Source organism: Pipistrellus hanaki (genome assembly GCF_964339955.1).
Source record: "Pipistrellus hanaki genome assembly, chromosome: 2".
NCBI classification, from domain to species: Eukaryota; Metazoa; Chordata; class Mammalia; order Chiroptera; family Vespertilionidae; genus Pipistrellus; species Pipistrellus hanaki.
This window is the reverse complement of record NC_140504.1, coordinates 170,427,321-170,455,266: the sequence shown is the minus strand read 5'-3', so window position 1 is coordinate 170,455,266 and position 27,946 is coordinate 170,427,321. Positions and strand designations below refer to the sequence as shown.

The following is a 27,946-nucleotide window of genomic DNA, read 5'->3' as shown; positions in this document are numbered from 1 at the left end:
GATCTCCCGCGCGGCTCGCCATTGGCCGGCACCCGAGTCTCGGCCCACCGAACCTTAGCGAGCCGAGCCAATCGGGGGGCAACGAGGCGACCCCCGTCCCCGCTCTTCAGGAGCCGGCGACGGGCGCAGGCGGGCACCGGGCGGGCGGCGGCGACCGGCGACGCGAGCCGATACCTCCCCTCCCCCGCGAGGCGCGCCGTGTCGGCCGCACCATGGAGCCCGCCGTGTCGTTGGCCGTGTGCGCGCTGCTCTTCCTGCTCTGGATCCGCGTGAAGGGGCTGGAGTTCGTGCTCATCCACCAGCGCTGGGTGTTCGTGTGCCTCTTCCTGCTGCCGCTCTCGCTCATCTTCGACATCTACTACTACGTGCGCGCCTGGGTGGTGTTCAAGCTCAGCAGCGCGCCGCGCCTCCACGAGCAGCGCGTCCGGGACATCCAGAAGCAGGTGAGCGCGGCCGGCCGGCGTGCGGGGCCCGGGCTCGAGGGATGGAGCGGTGTGCGTGCGCGGCGCGGCGCGAGGAGCGGAGTGTTCGGCGGCGCAGGGGGAGCGCCCAGCCCGCACGAGGGGATGGCGTTCCAGGGGGGGTTTGAACTCAGAAATGTGATGGGGGGGGGGGTGCTTCCCGGGGAGAAAGCGGGAGGGGTAAACAAAGGCTTGGAGAGACTAAAACATTGCTCCGATGTTTCATGGAGTTCCCACTATTATGGGCGAGTACTTGCAAACACCAGGAGGAATATAAAGAATCATAAGATATGGTGTGCGTTGTGTTTTTTTGTTTGTTTGTTTGTTTTTTGGGGGGTGACAGCTGGTAGCTGTCACCAGGCCGGAGCAATTTCTGAGGAGGGAGGACTTCCAGGAAGTGGAGCTGGCTGGAGGTGTGAGTGGGTGTGAAGGAAGGCTGGGTGGGGAAGGAAAGTCAGTTTGGAGTTAGGTGATGGAGGCGACTTCAATGTAGAGATGACTCTGTACCACCAAGGAGTTTTTGACACATTCGAATAAAGGACCAAAGTGACAAGGTAGCATGTAGCCAAGGTGAGGGGCCTTGCAGCCTCTGGGCCAGATGCCCACTCCTGGACACTGACAGTTGCCCACTTTCCAGTACCTCTGTACATCCTCCCGGGTGTCCGCACCCACAGAGCCTTGTCCTGCTGCTGCCCAGAGCTGAGCTCCTTCTGGCGTCCAGGGCTGGCCTAGCCATCCGGCCCGGGCAGGTTCTTGGCTCCCTCTGCCCGTCCTTAGGTTCCTCTCTTACTAGCGTCAGGTTGCAAAGAGCTTCTGTTTCCTGCTACTCGCCTCGCCACAGGTGTAGCAGCCTCCATGTTCTGGGTGCCGCACGCAAGAATGTGAAGATGGATGCTCAGAGCATCCCCACGAGAGAGAGAGAACCCGTGGGTGGAGTGGGAGAGGGCAGTGTCTGCCAGTGCTTTGCTTGGGCTGCCCTGGGTTTTGCCGGTCACAGTCATGGCTCCAGAGCCTTGCCTACCTTCCCTCCCCAGCTGTACCCTCTTTCATAGCTCTTTCCATGTGTTCAGATTCTCCATTTAACTGTTTCTCTCCCACATCAGAGTGTGTGCTCCTGGAGGGCAGGGACTGTTAGCCAGCTCACCTCTGACTCATGGGACCTGGCCCGGAACAGCCCCCTGAGCTCGTTTATTTAAGCTAAACCCATGGTCGGCAAACTGCGGCTCTTTGGCCCCTCGAGTGTGGCTCTTCCACAAAATACCACAGCCAGGGCAAGTCTATTTTGAAAAAGTGGCGTTAGAAGAAGTTTAAGTTTAAAAAATTTGGCTCTCAAAAGAAATTTCAATCGTTGTACTGTTGATATTTGGCTCTTTTGACTAATGAGTTTGCCGACCACTGAACTAAACCAAAGGGGCCCGACCAGCCTGGAGCACCACCCTGGCCCTGCAATGTGCATACTTTCTAATCCTCACAGCATCCCTGGTAGGTCTTGTACCTATTCTACAGATGGGGAAACTGAGGTTCTTAAGTCAGTGCTCAAGATGATACAGCTAGTAAATGGGGCTGGAACCAGGTCAGCTGATTTCAGAGCCTGAACTCTGACATATTTTTCTTTCCCATCCCATCCCATCCCATTCCACCCTGTAGGTCTGGTTCTGTTGCCTCACACCTGGCATGTAATAGCTACCGAACTAGTTGCCCCTCTTCTGGGCCTCACCACTTTCCTTTCCCATGTACTCTCCCCACAGCATGGCCTCCCTGCCAGAAATCTTGGTTAGCTCCTATTCAGCCAATGTTTCAGGCTTTATGGCTTTCACATCCACTTCATGCCTTGTGGCCCACCCTCCGGCTTGAACATAGCACCCCCAATCCCCTTCCTGGATACTCCCCTCCGCTCGGACACCTCTACTTCCTGAGGCACCCTGGCCTCTGATCGTAGGAAAGTTCTTCCCCATGTTGAGCTGTGCCCGATCAGCTTCAATGCAATCTCCGTCCCGACTCTTGGTTGCAAGTGATAAAAACTCAGCTTAGACTGAAGAGCAAAAAGGGGATTTTATTGGCCCATGTCCTGAAAAGTCCAGGAGTAAAACTGGCTCGGGCATGACTGGATCGAGATCCCTCATCTCCACTTTTCCTTCCGTCTGCAATCTCTTGGCTCTGCTTTCCTCTGGGTTGACTTCATTCTCAGGGAGGCTGTCGCCCTGTGGAGGCCCCAGCAGCTTCTGGCTTACATCTAACCAGCTTAGCAGCCCCAATACAGCGAGAGTCCCCTCTTGGAACCAGTCTTATTGGCGTGACTTGGGTCATAGGCCCCATCCCTAAACTGGTCACTAAGGCCAGGAGAATGGACTCATATGCCTGCCTCCTGGGCAGGGCGAGATCAGCATCACCCTGGCCATAGGAAGATGGGAGTGTTAGAAGAAAATAAAGAAGGAATGGATGGTCACAGGTTACAAAAACAGCTAGCTACCCCCTGCACCCCCGACACACACACACACACACACACACACACACACACACACACCGCCCCCATCCTTGTCCATCTCAGTAGGAAGGGAGCACTTCCTCCAAGCTCCTGATCACTTGTCATCTCCTGGGCCATTTATTCTCCTTGTTTTGTGCTCTGGTCACTTACAGTGGAGGTTTTGCAAGAGCTCTTCCTTCCATTGGCTTGATGGTCCTTCCCTGCCCTTTCTCTCCCCTCCAACTGATACCCGAGTTAACCCAGGCAAATGCTTAGAACAGAGCTTGGCACCTAACAAGCCTCTGAACTTGTTAGCTGTTGCTCTGTTGACTGTTAATACAAGCCCGTCTGTCCTCCAGAAGTCTGATAGTCCTGGTTGTGAATCTGGGCTCTGCCCCTCCTGGTTGTATAACTTGGGGCACGTCATTTTGCCTCAGTGTTCTCATTTGCAAACGGAGATCATCCCAAACCCCTGGTGTTGTCGTAAGAATTACATGAGACAGTGCGTGGCACAGTGCAAGCACCCAGTAAGTGGTTATCATTTGTATGGTTGCTGCTATCACATTACAAAACCTTTCCTTACCTTCCCAATGAGAGTCAATGTTCTCAAAGCACTTTGAACCTGCATTTTAGCTCTTTCTTCATTCTGCCTTGTGGTGTGGCAGCTCCTCAGCTTTCCTGTCTGCCTCCCTCACCAGGAAGATTCCAAGAGGGTTAAGGCCGGGGGGCCTCCCAGGGCCCAGAAGCAGGCAAGGGCTCTGTAAATGTTTGCTGACAAGGGCAGCTGTTCTTCCCAGCTCCCTCTCCTGAGAGCAGGGCTGCGAGTTGCTGTGGGGATGCAGGTGGAGCTAGCTCAGCCTCCGTTCCTTGGTTGCAGGTTCGAGAATGGAAGGAGCAAGGCAGCAAGACCTTCATGTGCACAGGGCGCCCTGGCTGGCTCACCGTCTCTCTCCGGGTTGGAAAGTACAAGAAGACCCACAAAAACATTATGATCAACCTGATGGACATTCTGGAGGTGGACACCAAGAAGCAGGTGAGAGTGGCACGGTTCCCTGGCTCTGGGAGTGGGCGGGGCACTGCCCCTGGTATAAGTAACTTGCAGAGAGATGGTTTCAGCCAGGGGCATCCCGGAGCGGATAGGACTGAGAACCTTGGTCATCACAGAAGGTCCTACTGACCATTGCCAGCCTCAGAAGCCTCACAGCTTTGAAAGAAATCAGTTATAGCCCCATCTCACAGGTTGGCAAACTGAGGGTTCAAGGGGATTCTTTGATTGTCTGTCGTTCCACAGGAAGACAGATGGGTAAACCCTGGGCAGAATGAGCGGCCAAGGGAGCCTATTTAGCCTCTGCCGGTAAGGAGGTATGCTGGCCAACAGTGGTGTGGAAGTAGCCGGGAGGGTGGGCCTTGTCCCAGGCTTCTGGGGACCCACCTGTTAATAGCTGTAGACATGTGCATACTCTTTGGCCTATCTAGTAATTCTGTTCTAAAACCTGGCTAAGGAAACAGGAAGTAAGCTTTAATCAAAGACAACACAGAGCAAGGCTGTATCACAGCTTGCTTGCTTTTTTCCTTTCTTTCAATCACAGTTTCATTTCTAATCCAAGGCAACACAATATCCAATAGTAGGCAGTTATTAGATATATATCCACATGATGGCATTTTGTTTTGAGGCCATGGCCAAATTACATAATCTCCTGTGCCTTTCCTCCCTAAATAGCTTTATTGAATGATACTTGATATATAATAAACTGCATATAACGTACAATTTGATAATGCATTTTGACATATGTATGTGAACACCTGTGAGACCATTACCACAATCAAGACGATGAACACACCAAAAGTTTCTTCTTGCCCCTCGGTAATCCCTTTTGCAGGCCCTCTCTGCCTCTTCCCTCACATCTCTAGGCAAATAATGACTTGCTTTTTGTCACTGTAAATTGGTTTGCAGTTAGAGTTTTTTATAAATGGAATCATGCATTATGTACTCTTGTCTGGTTTCTTTCACTCAGCATTATTATTTTGAGATTCATGCAGGTTGAAACATGTATCAGAAGTATATTCTGTTTTATTGCTGAGTAGTATCCCATCGTATGAATATATCATAGCTTATTTATCCTTTCACTTATTGATGGATATTTGTGTTATTTCCAACTTTGGACTATCATAAATAAAGTGTCTAGGAACATTATGGACACACTTTGTATGGACATATATGCCTTCCTGTTTCTTGGTTAAATACCCAGGAGAGGAATGGCTGGACCATATGGTGGGTGTATGATGAGCTTTTTAAGAAACTGCCAAATTGCCTTCTAATGTGGTTGCAGTATTTTACATAAATGTTTAATGCTGTTATAAATTTCCCCCTTGAGCCAATCCACACATTTTGATATGTTATCTTTTCATTTTCATGCAATTCAAAATACTTTCAGGTTTCCTTTTAGATGTCTGCATTGGCCCAGGGGTTATTTAGAAGTATGTTATTCCGTTTCCAAATATGGGGAGATTTCAAGAGCTCTGTTACTCATTTCTAATTGAATTCAGTTGTTGACAGAAAATATACTTTTATGATTAGAATGTTTTTCAGTTTATTGAGATTTACTTTGTGGCCCAGAATATCTTGGTAAATGTTCCATGCACATTTTTGTTGTTGTTTCTTTTCTTTTGAGTTTGTTTGTTTTACATTCAATCTTATCTTGTATTAGTTTCAGATGTAAGCATAGTGGTTAGATAATCATATACTTCATGCACATTTTTAAAAAATGTGTATTCTGTTGTTCTGGGTTGGTCCTATAAATGTCAATTAGATCAAGGTGGTTGATAGTGTTGTGCAAGTCTGTATCCTTACAGATTTTCTCTCTACTGATTATTTTGAAATAGGGCTATTGAAATCTCTGCCTACGATTATGGATTAGTTTATATCTCTTGCAGTTTCATCAGTTTTTGCTTCATGTATTTTGAAGCTCTTATTAGGTATATAAGTGTTTAGGAATTTTATGTTCTTTTGATTAATCAACTGAGCCTTTATAATATGAAACGATCTACTTTATTCCTAGTTATATTCTTTGCTCTGAAATCTACTTCATCTGATATTAATAAAGCCATTCCGCTTTTTTCTTTGACTTATGCTAGTACTGTGTATCTTTTCCATCATTTTTTAAAATCTATTTGGTTTTTTAAATATTCAAAATGTATTCTTATAGGCAGCATTTAGTTAGGTCTTGCTTTTTTTTAGCCAGTCTGACAATCTGCCTTTTAATTGAGATGGTAAGACCATGTCCATTTCATGTTATTATTGATAAGGTTTGGCTTAACTCTGTCACCTTGTTCTTTGTTTTCTACTTTTCCCATTTGTTTTTTGTTCCTTTTTTCTTTTTCTATCTTCTTTTGGATTACCAAATATTTTTTTTTTTAAGACAGAATAGTGTTTATTGACTATTCTTTGTTGTTGTTGTTGTTGTTTTCAACTAATTTAAAAATTTTTTGTTTTAGTTTCACATGGGTTGCCAAATAATTTTTATGATTCTATTTTAGCTCTTTTGTTGGCTTATTAGCTATAACTCTTTATGATAGCCGTAGTTGTAGGATTTATGTTATACATGTTACTTATCACAGTCTACCTTCAAATTATAGCCTAGTTTATGCATAGTAAAGAATCTTATTGTAATTATATGTACTTCCATTTCTCTTCTCCCTGCTTCTGTGCTACTGTTGTCAGACTTTTATGTATGTTATGAAGCCCACACTACAGTATTATTTTATCATTGATTTTTTTTATAAAACTTATAATCAAAATGGTATCTGCTACTTTGCTTAGTTGTAGACTAAAAGTCATAATTCTAAGTCTCCAGCAAATAGGCCTTATATGACAGGATAGACAAATAGAGTATTTTTTTTTTCTTTTCTTTTTATTACTTCTCACCCACCCTATTTTTATTATTTTATTATTTTTATTGTTTTCAGAGAGGAAAGGAGAGGGGGAGAGAGGTAGAAACATCAATGATGAGAGAGAATCATTGATCAGATGCCTCCTGCACGCCTCCTACTAGGGATCGTGCCCACAACCCAAGCATGTGCCCTGGACCAGAATTGAACCTGGGACCCTTCAGTCCACAGGCGACGCTTTATCCACTGAGCCAAACTGGCTAGGGCGACATTATTATTTTTTAATAATCACTTATCTTTTAAAGAAATTTAAGTAATAAGAAAAAACCTTATATACTTACCCATATAGTTGCCATTTCTTCATTCCATTGTGTAGATCGTATTTCCGTCTGGTTTCATTTCCTTCTGCCTGAAGGACCTCCTTTAACATTGTTATATGGTGATTTTGCTGGTGATGAATCAGCTGTTGTATATATGAAAACATTTATTTTGCCTTCATTTCTTTTCCAGGTTTTATTGTACTAAAATACATAATATAAAATTTACCATCTTAACCATTTTAAATGTATAGTTCAGTGGCATTAATTATATTCATATGGTTATGTAGCCATCACCACCATCCATCACCATAACTCTTTTCGTCTTGCAAAACTGAAACTCTATACCCATTAAGTAATAACTCTCTATTCTCCCCTTCCTCCAGCCCCTGGCAACCACCATTCTATTGTACTTTCTGTCTTTATGGTTTTGACTTCTCTAAGTATCTCATGTAAGTGGGGTCATACAGTGTTTGCCTCTTGGTGGCTGGCTTGGTTCACTTAGCATCATGTCCTCCAGGTTCATCCATGTTATAGCACATTGTAGAATTCCATTCCTTCTTAAGGCTGACTAATATTCCATTGTACATATATAGCTCATGTTACTTATCCATTCATCTATCAATGGACACTTGGTTGCTTCCTTGTTTTAGCCATAATGAATAATGGTGTTTTGCGAATGGATGTACAAATGTCTTTTCAAACCCTGCTTAATAGTTCTTTTGAGTATATACCCAGAAGTGGAATTGCTGGGTCATGTGGTATTTCTATGTTTAATTTTTTGAGGAGCCACTGTACTGTTTTCCACAGTAGCTGTATCATTTTACTCCCCACCAGCAGTGTGCAGGGTTTGAGTTTCTTCACATCCTCACCAACACTTGTTATTTCCTGTGTTTGTGTTTGTTTGTTTGTTTGTTTTTTATAGTAGCCATCCTAATGGATATGCAGTTGCCTTCATTTCTGAAAGATATTTCACTGGGTATGGAATTCCAGCTTCACTATCCTCTTGCTTGCATTGCTTCCAACTAGAAATCTCTCTCACTCTTTAAATATATTTTTATTGATTTCAGAGAGGAAGGGAGAGGGAGATAGAGATAGAAACATCAATGATGAGAGAGATTCATTGATTGGCTGCCTCCTACATCCCCCCCTTCTGGGGGTCGAGCCTGCAACCCGGGCATGTGCCCTGACTGGGAATCAAACCCGGACCTCTTGGTCCTCGGGATGATGCTCAGTCCACAGCTGAGCCCAACAAGAAACTTCTTACCTTTGTTCCTTTGTGTGTTACATGTCTTTTCCCCCCGACAGCTGTTTTTAAGATTTTTCTCATTATCACTAGTTTTGAGCAGTTTAATTATCATATTCCCTGGTATAGTTTTCTTCATAATTCTTGTGCTTGATATTCATTATAATTTTCATCAAATTTGGAAATTTGGATCTTCATTTCTTCAAATATTTTTCTGTCTGCTTCCCTCTCCTCTTTGAGGACTGCCATCACACATATATTAGGCCACTTGAAGTTGTTCCACAGCTCACTCTGATACACTGTTGATTTTAATTTTTCCTCCTAGAGTGTTTCATTTTGAATAGTTTCTATTGCTGTGTGTTAAGTTCACTGCTCTTTTCTTCTGCAATGTCTAATTTTCTGTTAATCCCAGCCAGTGTATTTTTCATCTCAGACATTGTAGTTTTCTAAAAGTTTAATATGGGTCTTTTTTTTTTTTTTACTATCTTTTTAATGTCTTTACTTAACTTTTGAACATAAGGAATATAGCAGTAGTTATTTTAATGCCATCATTTGCTAATTTTAATATCTGTCAAATCTGGATCCGTTTTATCAAAACAGATTAATTAGTTTTCTCACTGTGGGTTGAATTTGCCCTTTTGCAAGCCTAGTAAACTTAGATTGGCATTTATTTATTGATTGATTGATTGATTGATTGATTTTTTTTTTTTATTTTTTACAGAGAAGAAGGGAGAGGGATAGAGAGTTAGAAACATTGATGAGAGAGAAACATCGATTATCTGCCTCCTGCACATCCCCTTGGTACATGCCCTTGACCAGAATGGAACTTGGGACCCTTCAGTCTGCAGGCCTATGTTCTATCTACTGAGCCAAACCAGTTAGGGCTTTTACGCATTGTGAATTTTACCTTGTTGGGTGCTAGGTATTTTTGTATTCCTATAACCCTTCTTGAGCTTTGTTCTGGGATATAGCTAAGTTACTAGAAAACAGTTTGATACTGTTTGGTCTTGATTTTTAGGTGGGGTCAGAGCAGTTAAATTAGGGATAGCTATTCCGCTCTGGGAGGCAAGACTCTTCTGAGTCCTCTCCCCAATGCTGTGTGAAGCATGAGGTTTCCAGTCAGCTGGTGGGAACAGGTTCTCTTCGCTGCACTGTTACCTGCTGTCCTTTCCGGAGGCTCTGTCCCGGCCTCAGCCTCAGGTAACCTCCTCATGTGTATGCACTGGACTGTACTCCGTTGAATACTCAGTGGGTCCTTTTGCAGCCCTTCAGTTTTCTCTCTGCACACTTTCCTCTCCATACTCTGTCCTGCAAATTCTATTCACCTCAGTCTGCTGGGCTCTCAACTCGGAGTCCGCTGAGCCCCTGTGTTCCCCCTCTCTCCACTCCCCCTCTCAGCCATCATTTACTTCATTGCCTGAGGCCCACTATGTTTAAAACTCTTGTTTTATATATTTTGTCCATTCTTGGTTTCCAGGCAGCAAGGTAAATCTGGTCCTTTTGTTCCATCTCAGCTGAAGTCCACATGGTGGCAGATTAATGTGTCCACTAAAAATCACATTTTCCGAGAGTTTTTAATGACAGACAATAGTTATCATATTGTGTTAAATTTTTAAAGTAAGATCAGAATGTGTGTGTGTATATTTGTATGTGTATGCATTGTATTAAAACATACAAAATATCAATGTAAACATGCGTGGAAAAAGACTGAAGATATACACTTTGGGATAAGCATTGATGTGGCTTAACTTTTATTTTCTTCATGTATGATCTTCCAAACCCATAATCTAGAAGGAAAGTAAACTAGGTATTAAGAGTGAAAATATTTGAAAGGATAAGATTAAACCGTAGCAAACCCAGAGCCAGAAACCCCACTCACTGGAAGGAAGGAGACTAAAGGCTGAGGAGGCACGTCCGCATGGTTGTTTGGGGCGGTTTGAAGGACGCTTTCTGCATGCAAAGCCCCTGTGAGGCCCCGCAGCCTCCTTGTGACTCAGGGTTTATCTTCTTGTGTCAACAGATTGTCCGTGTGGAACCCTTGGTGACTATGGGTCAGGTGACCGCCCTGCTGACCTCCATTGGCTGGACCCTGCCTGTATTGCCCGAGCTCGATGATCTCACCGTGGGTGAGGACTCAGATGGTGTTAGGATCAGAGCTAAGGCATCTTGGCCCCCCTTCCCTGCAGTGCAGGGGTCTCCACTGTTCCATCTGTGACAGAAGTTCCCCCAGTTCCAGGGAGCCTCTGAACAGCTCAAATGATCGGGCAGCACTTCTCCATCTCTGGCTCAAATCTGCTTCCCGGTGACATAGCCATGGCTCCAGCTCTGCCCTGTGGAGCACACAGAATATGTCTAGTCTCTTTTCTTCTGGAGGACTTGGGGTCCCCAAAGCCTTCTCTTCAGGGGACACACCTTCCGTCCCTTTAACTGTTCCCATGGGACACAGCTTCCTGCCACCCAAACAGCCCCCCTTTTCATTAAGGTCCCTGTGACAGTGAATTCACACAGGTTTGTAGGTTGGGTCTGGCTAGAGGTGAGGGTGTGTATGCCCTTCCTCTGAACAAGCCCTCACACTCCCATCGGAGCCCTCCCTTCTCTCTCCCGCTCTCCAGATCCACAGACATGGGAAATCACCCCTGAGTGGACAGCCCGTTCTTCCAGCCCTGTCATATCCTTGTGCTATGAGCTCCCCAGCTCCAGTGAAGAGCCCTTTACCCAGTCCCTGCCTCCCCTCGCACCCTGCACCCCGTAGCTCCTCCTGGCTAACACGTGTGTCTCTACAGGGGGCTTGATCATGGGCACGGGCATCGAGTCATCGTCCCACAAGTATGGCCTGTTCCAGCACGTCTGCACCGCCTACGAGCTGGTCCTGGCGGATGGCAGCTTTGTGCGATGCACCCCGGTGAGTTCAGAGTCCGATTCCCCACCTGCTGCCCTGGGCATCCAGGAGCCTGGCACTGGGGAGGTGGCGCCGTGGGGGTGCTTCACCTCAAATACCGTTGTTCACTCTGGGTCTGTATTCTTAACAACCACCAAGATTTAAATAGCCCCGTTATGTGCTCAGACATTGTTTAAATGCTTTACATATATTAAGGCTTTTAATCCTTCAACAGCTTTATGGGTTAAGTATATTATTATCCACATTTTACAGACAGGAAAGTAAGCATAGAGAGGTTAATAAACTTACTCTAGGTCACAGCTAGTAAATCGCACAGAGTGGATTCAAATCTAGGTGGCATCTCAGCCTCATAGTGGTGACCTTTGACACGTTCTCCTTATCTATTTGACTGGAGTGTTAATGCTCTTTCTAGGCTGTGGGGGAGTTCATAGCTAATGGCCTGGGAAAGGCTTTGTAAATGTGGATAATGGCCCAGAAGGGAGGCGTTGTAATGTGCCTCTGGTGACCATGACCCTCAGTAAGGGTTCTGCTCTTTGTTTAGCCTGGGTTGGCCCTTGGTCCCGTGTTTTGGGTCTTGGGGCAGTGCTGGTCCTGGCTTCTTCCTGGGTAGCCTGTGGTCTGGGGGCTGCGCCTCGGTGGAGGAGGGAGGAGGCACTCTCTGTGAGCACCTCCCGACAGGGCTGTGTCAGGCCAAGGTCACGCGGAGGCTGCAGAGGGAAAGCTGAGGCCAGAATGCAGTTTGTGAAGTGCCTGTGGGTTTACACAGGATGGTGACAGAACAGGAGTTAGTTCAGGCCGGGTTCTTTGTGTTGCTGCTGACAACGTGCTATGATGGGGGACCCAGGCTAAAGGTCTCAGCATGTGTTAACTCTGCTCACAGTCAGAAAACTCAGACCTGTTCTACGCTGTGCCCTGGTCGTGTGGGACCCTGGGCTTCCTGGTCGCCGCCGAGATCCGCATCATTCCCGCCAAGAAGTACGTCAAGCTGCGGTTTGAGCCCGTGCGGGGCCTGGAGGAGATCTGTGACAGGTTCAAGCACGTGTCCCAGCAGCAGGAGAACCACTTTGTGGAAGGGCTGCTCTACTCCCTGGATGAGGCTGTCATCATGACGGGCGTCATGACAGACGAGGTGGAGCCCAGCAAGGTAGGCCAGGGCATCAGCTGCTGCGGACCAGGCCTGGGAGGATGGCGGCCGGGTGGGCTGGGACTGACCCTGAGAGCCACGCTGACCCTCACAGCCACCCTCTCTGCAAGGCTGCACTCGGCCAGCACACCTGGGGTTTGGGCAACAGCATCTGTAGTCAGAGCTGTCTTACACAGTGACAGAAGCTTTGTTTCCTCTGCCCTTACCAACTGTCAGATATGTGCACCTGTTCAAATGTGTTTTCCTTGCCTAGTGTGATAAGCATTTCTTGCTAAGTGTAAGCTTTGATACACACAGCAACCCCATTTTATAGACGAGGAAACCGAGTTCTAAGAGGTCATATAAACTGCCACAAGATGGCAAAGCCACAATTTAGTCATTGATTGGATGTCTCCCAATCCAAATGGGTACTTCTTCATCTTGCTGTATAATTTTTAATAGCAGTGTTTTATAAGAGCTTTTATGAGTTTTATTAGGAGAGTCTTGGAAAGTGTAAGCAAGTCGGAAAGAACAGTCTCTACCTATAACCATAACCCAAAGCCAGCTGTAGTATAACAGCCCTGGCCAGTTTGGTTCTGTGGATAGAGAGAGCATCAGCCCACAGGCTGAGGGTGGTCGGTTTGATTCCAGTCAAGGGCAAGTACCTCAGTTGCAGGATTGATCCCCAGCCCCGGTGGGGAGGTGACCAATCGATGTGTCTCTCTCATATTGATGTTTCTCTGTCTCTCCCCCTCCCTTCCACTCCTCAGGTGGTGATTAATTAAATAAAAAAATAATAATATAACAATGTTGAAATATATAAAGAAAAAATTAAAATATGTCTCTTCACCCTCAGGCACACAAGCCATTTGTGACAGTTTGGTGTGTGTTCTTTAGGACCTATTTCTGTGTGTGTGTGTGTGTGTGTGTGTGTGTGTGTGTGTACGTACGTACATGTGTAGATGTACATGCCCTCATTTCGTTCCGTAGGACCCCCTTGTTGCATGTAAATATTGACCTACCTCACTGCTGACTGATGAGTATTTATATTGCTTAAAATGTTTTGCTCTTAAAAATAAGGTTGCATTGAAGATTCTGGTATAGCCGTCTTTGGCCTCTTGTATGAGCACTTCCGTAGAATCGAGTCCGGAAAGTGGAGTTTCTGACTCCAGGGGTTGAGCATGTTAATTGATAACTACGACCAAACAGCAGTCAGGACGGCAGCAGCCGGTCCACTCCCAGCAGCGGGCCGTGAGCGTACCTGTCCCTCCCTCCTGCCAATACTGGGTGGTATCGCTCTTTCATTTTGGCCAATCTGATAGGGTTAAAAATAGATTCTCGTTTTGGTTTGCAGCCCCCAAGTCACTTGTGAGGTTGAACATCTCTTTGCACCCACGGTTTTCCGGTTCTGTTTTCTTCGGCTGTGATCACCTGTTCCGATGTGTTTCCTTGTCTGGTGTGATGAGCTTTTCCCCGTGCTTTTACCTTGTCTTCAAAAACAGTCATATCTAATGTCTGTGGAACTTTGCCTGAGTGAATGCCCTGTCGTTTACTAAGCCCCCGCCCCACAGTTGCACATGTAAGCTGCTCCCAGTTTTTCGCTATTTAATTTATTGAACATCTTTCGTTTGTAATTTAAACACTGTCTTAAAGTAGAATTAGTAGATTGAAGGATAGTCACTCTTAAGGTGCTTGATTGACACCTAAATATACTTAAAACATTTTAAAATTGGAAGAGACTCAAAAACCATTTGGTACAATTCTCTCTCCAAATAAGGAAACGAGGCCCAGGGCGGAAAAGAGACTCCTGAGGACCCACACCTAGCACAGGGCAGATAGCAATGTGGGTCTCTGACTCCTGCTTCGAGTCCCTTCCCCACCATCTCAGCTTCTAGAACTTGGCATCATCCACACATTCTGGCTGTGCACCGTTCCTCGTGGGACACTGGTGAGCACTGACGGGGAGAGCTGGACCAGGAGTGGACACACAGACACGGAGCCCACGTGGCCCGGTGCTTCCTAGGCCGAGCCCCGTCTAGTTCAGAGGTTGTCCCGCTTCTCTGAAGCTTCCTTTCCCTTAGAGGCTGCCAGTGGTGAGAAGCTTAGATAGGGGTTCTGAGGAACCCCATCGCCACTGTTATCAGTTCTTCTGTCACCCGTTTGATGTGTTAAATGCCACCTAAGCTTACAATTGGGCAGAGGGGGTTTGTACAACTTGTAAACGGTTTGAGCACCCCGACCCTTTCTCCCAAGGAGAAGACCGAGACCTCACCCAGAGGCCCGTCCAGTGTCCTTGGCAGAGGACGGGGGCCCCTTGGGCAAAGTGTCCTGTGAGCAAGACCTTGAAGCCCAGTGGGAAGAGGGCTGGGAGGGGAGTGAGAGATGCCCTCAGATGTGTGGACATTTCCTCTGAGGAACGTTTCTTCCTGCGTGGGGGGCTGCTCAAGACTGTGTCCCTGTGGCCGGGCACTGCCATGGCCCCTGCAGACGCCGTGCTGTGGCAGCCTCTCTGTGGCCCTGGGAGGAGGCAGCCGCCTCCTTTGCACAGGGGAGGCCCAGAGACAGGAAGCGGCTTATCCAAGTGCCAGGGCTGGACCTGGAACTCAGGCGGCCACCTGGCTGCTCCAGCTGTGTGCCCTGGGAGAGGTGGGCCATCTGGCTTCTCTGGTACAGGGGGTTCCTGCTGAGTCCGTCGAAGAGCACCTGTCTCCCAGGTCCCCTCCAGTCTCGGTTTCATTATGCAGCTGGAGCCCCTGCCAGGAGTGTGGCCAGGGCTCTGGGGGGGGGGGGGGGGGTGAAGGGGAGAGGTAGCTCAGGTTGCTGTGCGCCCGTTGGGCTTCAGTCTCCTTTCCATCAGCAGGCAGAGGCCAGCGCACGGTGTCCTCCCACACTGTCCTCTCAGAAACAGTTGGACAAACAGGCCCTGTCACCCGGTTTCCTGGTTATTGTGGCCCCGGTTTCCTCCCTGCAAGGTGGCCGACCAGCAGAGCGGCCAGCACGAGGGCTAGCTTCAAAGTGAAGGGGGTTGGCAAGTGGATGTGGGAGTGGAAGGCCAACGTGGACCAGGAACTGAATACTGTGCCCCGCGCCCCCCCACAGGGGTCAGGCACCTACACTGCCTTTTAGTCTTCCAACCACCCAGGGAGCAGAAATGCCTCCCGTTTGCCTGCCCAGAAAAGGAGGCCCAGAGAGACTAAGTAACCTACCTAGGGTCACCTGGTGTGTTACACCATTTTATAAATCTATGCAGGTACATAGAAACTAAAACCTAATGAATGCACGTTAGTTTTAGTAGTAAGCTACAGGGATGAGGCTACAAAGCTGAATTCCCAAGTCATATATTTCCTCAGTGTTTTATAGGGTGCATGTTGCTTTTAGAATCAGGAAAGAAATTAGGTTTTTATTTTGTTTTGACCATGCCCACATTCCAGAGTCCACTATTCAAGGTTCTTAATCTTGCTGTTGTGTAACATGGGGTGCGTCCTTGGGCTGCTTCTGGGCCTGTGGCCTTGGCCAATCTGTTTGACCCTGAAGATTCTCAGTCCCACCCATGAAAAAGGGGCAGTCCACCCTGCAAGGTCGTGAAGAAGATAAAGAATAGACTGGCTGTGTGCCCTGACGCTGCCCTGATCCTGGCTACTCTGGGGCTGGCTCACTTCTCACTGTGCGTCTGCCTGTCCCTCCCTGATAGTCCCCTGACAACTTCTTCCTCTCCTGCGTGGCCTCCACTCTCTCTTCCTACCCTTTGCCGAGCACACCCAGCTGGTGTGATCTACCTGCCCCTAAGACAGGGTGCCGCTCTCATCCCCGAGAAGCTGGTCTGTGTGAGGCCTGAGCATCTGCAGTGTGTGTGTGTGTGTGTGTGTGTGTGTGTGTGTGTGTGTGATTTTCAGTAGGTGCCAAAGAAACTTCCAAAGAGCATATATATGTATATATACATTTTGTTTATTTTATTTTTTTTTTTAATCCTCACTGGAGGATATTTTTTCCATTAATTTTAGAGAGTGGAAAGGAGGGGGAGAGAGAGAAAGAGAAACATTGATGTGAGAGAGCCACATCAATTGGTTGCCTCTCACAGGCGCCCCAACCAAGATGGAGAATCGGCAACCCAAGAATTGAACCCACAACCTCTGTGCAGGCTGATGCTCTATCCACTGAACAATGCTGGCCAGGGCCAGAGCATACATCTTTAAACCATTTTACATGTGAAGAAATAGGCTGAGAGCGTGGCCCGCCCGCGGTCGCACAGCTGGTGGGTGACGAGCCTGTGCTCCTGCAGGGTGCCGCCCTGCTGCTCTCCTCTACCATCTGCCCAAAATTCACCTCCCAGATGAGGAAGCTAGGGTCCAGACAAGCTAGGGCACACAGGAAGGAGATGAAGTCTTGAACCATTTAGGACTGAAGGAACCATCTGCTAAGCAGACCATGGAGGCCTGGGGCCACAGGGACTGTGCTGGAGAAACACTCTGGCTTACTCTGTGAGCTCCCTCCACTGATGATCTGCTGGGGCCAGCTCTATGCTCAGGGTCGTGGGGCTTGGTCCTCCAGTGGCAGGGAAAGGCCGAGGTTAATTAGTGCTGTGGGCCCCGGGAGCCAGTGAGGAGATGACCCATGCTCAGTGTTTGTGCCAACGCCTGCCTGGTGGGAGGCAGGGAGGGAGGGATTCCCCGGCATGGAGCACTGGCTTATGAGAACATTTGCACTTTGATTTTCTCATTGAGAAGGAGCAGCAGGCGAGGTCGGGTCAGCAAGCTCACCAGACTGTCAGAAACTAGCTGTTGGGCCTGGACACACCACTTACCCTCTGAGCTTCTGCCCGCTCCGCTAGCAAATTCCCGCTGTGCTTAACCTTGCCAGGCTGTCAAGAGTCTCAGAGGCGATAATAGACATGAAAGAGCTTTGAAAAGGCCAGGAGTGCCGAACAGAAGCCGGGTATCACTGTTACGCTCCGATGGCCCTTGGTTCTTGTCTGTGGGCTGACACAAAGCCCTCTGTCATTTCAGCTGAATAGCATCGGCAATTACTACAAGCCCTGGTTCTTCAAGCACGTGGAGAACTACCTGAAGACAAACCGAGAGGGCCTGGAGTACATCCCCCTGAGACACTACTACCACCGACACACGCGCAGCATCTTCTGGGAGCTCCAGGTGAGGCTCGGGTTTCCCGGCCCTGGCTCCTCCCGCCCTGCCGGGCAGGGAACCAGGGTGGTTAACATTGTAGCCACACTCTCTCCCTCGGGGAGAAGCATGGCTTTGTCCTGGGGAATTGGAACACCCTCTTACACAGCAACACAGTCGCTTCTTTCTGAGGGATCGGACCATCTTCACCTAAAGCGACAGGCTGTCACTGAGCACCTGAGAACGGGGCGCTGGGTGGGGAATTTGGGGAACACTGACCTGTTCCGTCGTTGAGGAGGTGTAGCCTCGCCAAGCAGACAGACATCACCTTGTAAAGAGGAAACAGCCGGTCTAGGGTTGGAGGTAGACTAAGCTTGGCCCTGACCGGTGAGCAAGAATTTGCTGTTGTGCGAGGAGGGGTGGGGAGCAGGAGCTGGTTAAATAAGGGCCCCGGGGAAGGCCTCTTGGGAGATGGCTTATGAGCAGGGACCTGGACGTCGTAGGACAGGCCATGCAGAGCTCTGGGAGAGGGCTCACCAGGCAAAGAAAGTGAGCACAGTTCCTAAGGGGCTGCATGCGTGCTTTTCCTTTTTGCTTTTAATTGAAGTGAAGTCATATAAAATTAACTATTTAAAATTATATAATTTAGATAGATAAAATTATACAATGTAGTGGTATTTAGTACATTCATGATCTTGTGCAACCATCACCTCTGTCTAGTTCCAAAACATTTTATCCCCAAAAAGAAATCCAGTACCCATTAATTAGATGCTTCCCTTTCTCCCTTTCCCTAGCCTCTCCCAACCGTCAGTCTGTTCTGTCCCTATAAATTACCTGTTTTAGGTTATTTCATATAAATGGAATTATACAATATATAGCTTTTGATGACTGGCTGCTTTCACTTAGCATGATGTTTCCAAGGCCCATCCATGTTGCAGCATGTATCACTACTCATTCCCTTTCCTTGCTGGCTAACACTCCATTATAAGGGTGACCACGTTCCTCTGCGGTTGGATGTTTGGGTTGTTTCCACCTATTGGCATTGTGAATAATGCTATGAACGTTCACAGACAAGTGTTGGTTTGAGTACTAGGTTTCCATGCTTTGGGGGTTATGTCTATGGGAGGAATTGCTGATTCACAGGGTAACTTTGTGTCTAACTTACTGCAGAACTGCCAAGCTTTTTTCCACAGTGATGTTTTCCCACAGGGCTGAGCCACTTCACACTCCCAGCAGAGTGTTCGCTTTCTCTATCTTCTCACCGCACGTGTTATTTTCTGGGTTTTGGTTATAGCCATCCATCCTAGTGGGTATGAAGTGGAATCTCATGGTAGTTTTGATTTGCACTTTCCTAATGACAGATGGTGTTTCACGTTATTATTGGCCATTTGCGTATTTTTTGGAGAAGTGTCTATTCAGTTCCTTTGCCCATTTTTAATTGGGTTATCTTTGTTGCTGTGTTGTAAGAGTTTATATAGTCTGAATACTAGATAGACCCTTACTGTACCAAATAGATGACTTAAAAGTATTTTCTCCCATTCTACAGGTTGACTTCTCACTTTCTTAATAATATCTTTTAATGCACAGAAGTTTTTAGTTTTGATGAAGTCCAGTATGTCTATTTTTCATTACTTGTGCTTTTAGTGTCATATCTAAGAATCCATTGCTAAATCCAAGTTCATGAAGATTGATTCCTATGTTTTCTTATAAGAGCTTATAGCTTTAGCTTTTATGTTTAGGTTATTGATTTATTTTAAGTTTTTTATATTTATTTCTAAACATATTTTTATTGATTTCAGAGAGAGGGATAGAGAGATAGAAACATCATTGAGAGAGAAACATCATCCATCATTGCCTCCTGCACACACCACACTTGGGATCGAGACTCCAGGCATGTGCCCTGACCGGGAATCGAACTGGACCTCAACCACTTAGCCACACTGGCCGGGCAAAGTTCAGTTTTGTATATGGTGGAAGATATATGGTTATCCAGTTGTCACAGCGGGTTGCATGCCTTTAAAAAGCAGCAGGAAAGCCCCAGAGCTAGAACCCTGGTGGAAAATGAGGTTACACAGCAGCCAGAGCCTAGATCATGCATGTCTTCATGGGTCAAGGAAGGACATTATATTTTACTACAAGAATGACAGGACACTGGTGGAGGGTTTTGCACAGAAAAGTGCTTTGACCTGATTGTTGTTTTAAAAGAATAATTGTTACAACTAGATGGAGGGTAGATGGGGAGGGAGGGTGACAAGAGTGGAAGCGTAGAAGAAAGATTCCTGTTGTCCGGGTGGTAGCCCGGGAGGAGGAAAAGTATGTCAGATTGGGAGAGTCTGCGAAGGTGGGGCTGACCCCTTCCAGACATATTGGCCATGAGTGTGATTCCAAGGTTGGAGGCCCAAGCCCCTGGGAAGCTGGAGGTGCCGTTGACTGCCATGGGCAGCATGGGGAGGTCTGGGAAGGAAATGGGAAGATTGGTCTGGGGTTGTCAGTTTGAGATCCTTTCAGACATCTAGGTAGGACTGAGTGGCAGCTGGCTCCATGTCGGGACTCTAGGGCGCAGGTGAGGTGGCACACACCAGTGTGGGAGTGATCAGCATTCCAGACGATCCTGCATTCCTGTCACACCTGGGCCTCACCTAGCTGGTCCAGTTTCTTCCTCTCACCCAGCCAGTCAATCAGCAATATATGAGGTCAGGGCTAACTAGCTGTATAATTTTCAGGACCCAGTGTAAAAAGCCGGGAAAAAGTGCCATCAAAGGTTTTAAATTATGTTTCTTCCTTTCTTCCATGGTCTCTCTCTTATTATAAATATTTTTCTTCTTGATAACATTCACATTCTACTAACACCTCACCTTAGCAACTGGTGAGGAAGGAAGGATTGAAGAGCAGAGGGGCCCTGGGCAGCCTGTCTTTCCCTCCCTCTGCTGTCCTCGTGCTCAGCAGTGTACGTGGTTGGCTAATGCAGGGAAGTAAGGACAGGTAGGTAGGTTGTTCATGTTTCTGAATGCCAATGGTTTTTAAACATAAAAAAGGTGATGCAGTCTCACTCAGAACTAAAGGCAGGTGAAACAAGACTACAGGAGTCTCACATTTTCTGCTTCTCTGAATGAGAGATGCCAAAGTGTGATAACAGGGTGCTGGCCAGGGTGTGGGAAACTGCGTCTCCTACGTTGTCGGGGAGAGTATAAAATGGTGCAGGCCCTTAAAATAGGACCCATTAAAATTGCATACACTGTCTGAAGCAGAATTTTCCACTTCTAGGAACTTAGCTTTCAGGTAAACATACGTGTAAATGGGCAGGGCACATGCACACAAGGGCACTCGTCAGAATGCTCAGGAGATGACCCACACGCCCGTTAGTACAGAACTGATGAAATAAATGAGGCCATATCCATACAGTAGAGCAGAGGTCGGCAAACATTCTCTGTAAAGGGTCAGGTAGGAGTTCTCTACGTGAGGTCTCTCTAGGAGCAACTCTGCCCTTACAGCCTGAAAGCAGTCATAGACAGTGTGTAAATAAATGGGCATGGTTGTGTTCCAATAAAACTTTATTTACAAAACCAAAGGGTGGGCCAGATTTGTCCCAGGAGACTCAGGAGATTCTGTAAACCAGTGGACTCATTTCTGAACCTGAGCCAGACCTTGCCCACCCCAGTGAGAGCTGTCCCTGGGTGTATGACCTCAGAAAAGTGGTGTAAGGCCCTGGCCGTGAAGTTCAGTTGGTTAGAGTGCCATCCCATACACCAAAGGTGCAGGTTCGATCTCGGGTCAGGGCACATAAAAGAAACAACCGATGGATGCATAAATAAGTAGAACTGCAAATTGATGTTTCTTTCTCAATACATTTTTCAAAAGAAAAGAAATTGCTTAAGCTCTCCGAAGATTCCTCTTCACATTAAACAGCATTTTTCTCAAATGCTCATGCCAGCCACTCTGACCTCAGCAACTAGAACAGCAGTCATAGCTGCCTTATTTTGTTCCAGGCACTGGGCTGAGTGCCTTGCATTTGGCATGTCACTATCCTTGTAAGTCCCATTTTACAGTTAAGGAAAGTGAGTTCAGAGAAGTTAAGTATCTCAAGGTCATCTCAGCTGATCAATGACAGAGCTGAGAATCAAACCCTAACCAACTGGGTGAATCTGGGGTAGCACCATACATGTTGATCCTCATACATATCGAGCACTGAACGAGGACCTGGCTCCTGGCCCCTGTTGGTTTCTTCCCTCCATCTTCAAACTCTGTCTTTCAGGACATCATCCCCTTCGGCAACAACCCCATCTTCCGCTACCTCTTTGGATGGATGGTGCCTCCCAAGATCTCCCTCCTGAAGCTGACCCAGGGCGAGACCCTACGCAAGCTGTACGAGCAGCACCACGTGGTGCAGGACATGCTGGTGCCCATGAAGTGCCTGATGCAGGCCCTGCACACCTTCCACAACGACATCCACGTGAGCTGAGGAAGGGCAGGGCGGACCGAGGGCCATCCCATGGAACCCATGGTCTTCTCCCCGAACCGTGGGACTGCCCATGCCTGCCCTCTGGGCCTCAGTGTCCCCAACTGCAAAATGGACCTGCTCAGCCACGGCCCTGGTGGGAGAGAAGTAGCAGGGCCCAGTGACGAGCACGCCGTGAACTCTCACATTGTGCCCTCTAGTGTGGTGGAGTGGGTGCTCCAGCGCAGTCTTGGGGATGGGGGTGAAGCTGTGAGCAGCCAGAGGAGGGGCCCCTGGACAGTTCTGCAGAGCCTCCATTTGGGTAGGGGTGGTGTGGGCCAACTATGAGCATGTCACCTGTTGGAGAAAAAGCACCAATCAATACCTTCCTCCCTGGTCCACCCAGGTCTACCCCATCTGGCTGTGCCCCTTCATCCTGCCCAGCCAGCCTGGCCTGGTGCACCCCAAGGGAGATGAGACCGAGCTCTACGTGGACATTGGAGCTTACGGGGAGCCTCGCGTGAAGCACTTTGAAGCCAGGTCCTGCATGAGGCAGTTGGAGAAGTTCGTTCGCAGCGTGCATGGGTGAGCGGCGCAGAGGGCAGGCGTCGGCAGTCCCAGGGGACTGCTGCAGGGGCGGGCGGGCGGGGAAGGGCCCAGGTGGCCAGCTCTGGAGCAGGACCAGCTGGTCGCTGCGGGACTCTGTCCCTCCCTGTGGCAGCCTGTGCTTCGGGAAGTACCTTGTGAAAGATGAGGTGGGAGTGGGGGCTCCTGCCCCTCTTCTCTCTGCATCCCCTCCTCCAGTCAGCACACTTGCTGCTTGAGTCAGAAACCCGGGAATTGCCCCGCTCCTCGCCCTGGGGCAGATGATGTTGGTTTCCCTATGTTCAGGGTCTGCCACTCCGGGTTAGAAAAGCTAAGCTAAGCTAAGGAGGGGGAATTCATGACTGAAAGCTACACAGAGGCCTGGATCAGAGCAGTGCTCACAAAACAGCCTGGAACAAGCTCCTGATCTACACAACACAGACAGATCTCAGAATGACTGTGAAAGAAGCCAGGAAAAAGGAGTACCAGTGTTTCCATTTATGTAAAATTCCAGAACCCTTTGGGGTGAGGGGTGGTCATTATCTCAACTGGGGTGATGGTTTCTAGTTTGTATACATATGTCAAACTTAGCTGCCAGATGTTGGGCGTCATTTAATGCTAGTAGGTCTTGATCCAGCATCTAAAAGGGTTCAGAAATCTGGAAAAGGGCCATGCAAAGATTAAATAAAAGTCCAGAGACGAAAGATAATTTCGAAAGGCATTGGGGGTCAGAGGAGCCTGGCTAAAGAAACCAAGTTCTCCTTGTCTCAGGACCCCTTGCTTTTTATTAACACAATTTGTCTTAAGGCAAGGTGGAGATATACACTTCAAAGGGTAGGGTTTTGTCTACAGAGTCTATTGTTAGATTGGTGAATAGCCTACACTGTTCAGGTGTTTGGCCAGTAGGACACAATAACATGTAGATTAAGAATGCCCTGAGCTGTCTGGCAGCAAACAATTATCCTTTTCAGGTTTGGGGAAATGCCTTTAGCCATTCCCAATAGGCAGTAACATATGTAACTCAGCCCCCTATTGTGTCCCCAAGTTCCATCAACCTTTTGATGAAACTCTTGCAATTATGACATGCTGGAACTGGCTTCTGGCACTTAGCAGGTTGCACACTTTCAATATGTGCAGTTTATGGAACATCATTAAAAAAAAATTAAGAGAGAGCAATCAGCAGCCTGTCAGGGAGCCGCTGTGTAGTGCACTGAGCATGGGGGAAGCCAGCAGTTCGTGTTCTGTTCCTCACTCTGCCTCCACTGCCAAGCCACTTAGGACCCTGAGCCTCTGCAAAATGGGGATTAGAATTCCCACACCACCCTCCACTACTAGGTCATGAGGGGATTAAACAAGGGAAATCCTCCAAAAGTGCTGCCTGCCTGCAAAGTGCGCTCCACAGAAGAGCAGTTGGGGTTCTCTCATCCGCTTCCCCTCCCTGTTCCACTGACATCACCTCCCTGTCCTCGCCCTCATCTCTGTTCTGCAGGTTCCAGATGCTGTACGCCGACTGCTACATGAACCGCGAGGAGTTCTGGGAGATGTTTGACGGCTCCCTGTACCACAAGCTGCGGGAGCAGCTCAATTGCCAGGACGCCTTCCCCGAGGTGTATGACAAGATCTGCAAGGCCGCCAGGCACTGAGCCCGAGCCCGCCCGCAGAGACAGACGTGTGGTGGGCGCTGGCCCCGGGGCCAGCAGGCATCTTCCCTTTACTCAAACTTGGCTGCTCTCCCAGATCCACACTTGCAGAAGCAAAACCCACCAGAAATCCCACGCAGGCAGCCTCGACCGACTGCTCCCAGCTTCCAGGGGCCGCCCAGTGGAGTGGGAAGGACTTGGGATTTGGAGTCAGGTAAACCTGAGTCCAGTTCCCCTTCAGCCACTCATTTGCTGAGTCACTCAACCCTCTGAGCCTGGCTCTTCATCTGTGGACAGAGGGTAACAGTATCTGCCTACCGGCTGTGGTAGCTGTCATTGCTTCCCATTCAGCATCACACCTGACTGAAGTGCTCCGGATTCAGTGGTTTGAGTCCCGAGAGCTCCATGTCGGGTCACCTGGGCACAGGCATGGCTGAATGATGACAGGCTGTCCTGGAGTGTCACCGCTATTGCTTCAGTCGGCTAGAATTGCTCCTCACGGGAGAAGGAAGGTTCCTTTCCATCCCCGGGGTCTCAGGAGGGCAACAGATGGGCGGGCAGGCCCAGGAAGTGCTGTGCCAAAGCCAGGTCAGATCCCAAAGTTTTCCCTGCCGTCCTCGGTGGTCCTGCCCCTCCCTCCTTCATGCTCAGGCTTGCATGCCCCGGCCATCACCGAGTCTGCTCCTAGTGGACCCTGTCCCTGGGGAAGACCTTTCAGGGATGAATCCAATCCCGGCCCAGGCCTGGGATTCCCGCACTGGTGGAACGAGTGGCTTCTGCTCTGAACCGGATCCAGAGGGTCTGGACTCATTCTTTGCTTTCCAGCCCCCCATGCCTCTTATCCCCAGCACCTGCTTAGTGATGGGGGTGCGTCTTTGTTACTCTGTGGTATCGGGGTTAAGGTGGAGGGTGGACCACACTCGCAGGAGAGTGGAGCCCCCCATTGTTAGGTTCCGTGTGGATCCTCACTGTGGGGCTGAAGGAATAGAACAGACCATCAACTTGATTTCTCCAACCACTCATCTCCTTTCTTTCTCCCCCACCACTCCCAGCTGTAGTTAATTTCAGTGCCTTACAGATTCTAAGCTCAGAGAAAAGTTAGCTCCGTTTCCGTTCCAGAGGGAAGGGACCCTCCCTAGGGCCTTCCCCACTAACTAAAACTTGGTTGTTTATGCAACTCCATCTTAAGACCTGCCCAGCCTCAGCTAAAGACCCAGAATCTGAAGGGAACTGTGCCCATTGAGGGAAGCTGGAGTTGAGTGAGCCGTGCCAGGCAGTGGCATCTGAGAGCAGAGCGCACCGGGTAGCAGGAGTCGGGAGGCCTGGGTTTCAGCCCCAGGTGTGTGGTCATTGTGCTGTGCAGCTGTGGGCAAGTCATTTGTTCCTCGGAACTAGTTTTTCCTCATCCATCACATCGGCACAGACAAGACCTCCCTGGGGGCCATTGTGCTATGGACGTGCATGGCTATCTCAGACCCCATGGTTGCAAAACCCGTGGAAAGCCTCATTTGTGTGGCAAGTCAGAGGAAAAATAAATGATCAAGTGGACCCTTGGGGGTGGTCTGTCATTTACAATCCTTCCTTCAGCCCAAGGCTGGCTCTCATCCATCTTCAGAAAGGCTTGCAGGAAGTGTTGGTCTTGTCAATGCAGGTTGCCAGAATCCTCAGAGTCACGCTTTGACTGACAGGCGCTCACACACACACACACCCATTTCCCCTTCCCCCAAGGGCTTGGCACACTGCCAAGTACCTTAGCATGGCCCTCAGAAGACAGAGGGACCCCCTTCCTCGGGCCTCTGTGAGGGGGCATAGGAAAAATATAAAAACCCCGTTCTCTAGCTTGTATGCAAAGCACATGAATTCTGGCTTTGGCGCTCACAGTGGGCCCGTGTGCACCAAGTCGAACTGATGATCCTACTTGGTGTAGGGGAATGGTTCACCTGGGCAGATTAACCCAGCAGCTAAGGCTCGCCCGTCATGTCACTGGTGAGACCTCCATCCGTAAGCCACGGGGAATGTGGCCTGAGATGCCAGCAGCCTCTGTTGTCCTTAGTCCTACAAACCAAATCCTGTCCTTCACAGATCTCACCCCGAACCTGGGGCTGGGCGGGGAAGGTCTTGGGATTGCACCAGCCTCACATTAATGTTTTATTCCAATAACATGTTGCCTGGAACCGGCAGTCTGCCAGCATGGTGAGCTGCCAGCTGTCTCGCAGCCAGTCCCATCCCTGTCCATCGTGAGCTGGTTCCAGGTGGAGCTGAACTTTGCACTGGAGCCAGTGTGTGGAAAGTAGAACAACAGGCCCCTTCCCACGGGGCTGTGAGGTTTTGGCTGCCTGGAGGTTTTCTGTAAAGTCAGTCGTAGCCAGTTTCTTCGGCTGGAAGGATGTATAATTAATGGAGTGTTGCTAAAAGGGAGGGGGTGTGAGAGATCTTTCCCTCCTTGGTCCCGGGGCCGGAGGAGAGAGGCATGAGTCTCCCCGGGCAGGCTCTCACACAGCAGCCGCTGCGCCTACTACCGTCCAGAATACTTCCTGTCCCTGTGGCTGTGTGGCCGCCGCTTCTGTAAAAATAAAAGTGTGACCTGGATCATGGCCTTTGTTGTTTCTTGCTCTGGGGACCACCATGTGGAGTCAGACCTGGCTCAAGGGCAGGCTCTGCCCCCACCAGGTCAGTGTCCCAGGTCAGAACCTGTGCGCCGTGAGCGAGGACTGAAAGAACAGGAGGGACGTGACTTGTTCCTTAGGGCAAGGGGGCTCATGGGTGACTTCCCGTTTTTGAAATTCTATCCTTGTCACCATGTGAACTGGTGTGGGTGTTAATGGGATCTCCTATCCACAAGGTGGACAGCAGACTGCAAGGGGGGGGGGGGGCAGGGAAGAGTCCAGGTGAGGCAATGGGGGAGGGGTATCTTTATATATATATATAAATTCTGAATCATTCTAAGCATGAGAATTTTTTTCTCCCCCCCCCCCTTTATTTTTGTTTGATTTTTCCATCACCTTTTATTCCCCCCAAACCCTCTTTCACCTCACCTTCCTCTCCCTGCAATCACCACACGTTGTCCATATCCACGAGTTCTTTCTCTTTTTTTATCTTTTTTTATTTGTCCTCACCTAAGGATGCTTTTCCATTGATTTTTAGAGAGTGTGGAAGGGAGGGGGAGAGACAGAGACAAACATCAATCTAAGAGAAACATCAATTGGTTACTTCCCTCAGTCCATGGACTGAAGGGTTGTGGGTTCAATTCCAGTCAAGGGCATGTACATCAGTTGCAAGCTGAATTCCCAGCTGACGCTCCAACCACTGAGCCAACCCGGCTAATGGTGCCTTTTTTAAGGCACCAGACCTGGTTGTCAGGAGCTCCAGGCTACAGTCCTGGCTTTGTCACCAGGTTGTGATCTAACAAGTTTTGGCAGGTGAACCCTGTGAAGACGATTCCCTCACCTACAACATGGATGGAGACGGAATACTCCTGCTGGGGACCTGGAGCTGCCTTATGACATGCCACACGCCCCCGCCTGTTGGATTTTAATGAGCAGGGGGTCGAGGATTTTGGCTTTAGGATAGAAGGGGTCCCAAAAGTGTCCACCGTATGTCACCCTTTCGGTCCATCTCCTGTCTGGCTCCCATGTTCATGTCACTGGCCAGTTTGAATTCTCAGGATAACTGAGCTCCCATATCAAAAGGTGCCTGGCTCCGATGTCCCCGCAGACACTGTGACCCCAAGTAGATGTCTCTGACAGAAGTGATCCCATCACCACATCTCTC

General features: G+C 48.7%; 1 protein-coding gene across 1 annotated transcript; it reads left to right on the top strand.

Moving 5' to 3' along the window:
• The first annotated feature begins 5 nt into the window (after nt 1-5).
• DHCR24 (24-dehydrocholesterol reductase) lies at nt 6-26,764 on the top strand. The gene is made up of 9 exons (XM_084873319.1): nt 6-443; nt 3,803-3,958; nt 10,397-10,502; nt 11,160-11,278; nt 12,156-12,419; nt 17,402-17,545; nt 21,768-21,965; nt 22,357-22,535; nt 24,025-26,764. Exons 1-9 carry the CDS (start codon nt 213-215, stop codon nt 24,176-24,178), a joined length of 1,551 nt encoding a protein of 516 aa, XP_084729445.1. The 5' UTR covers nt 6-212; the 3' UTR covers nt 24,179-26,764.
• The last annotated feature ends 1,182 nt before the right edge of the window (nt 26,765-27,946 follow it).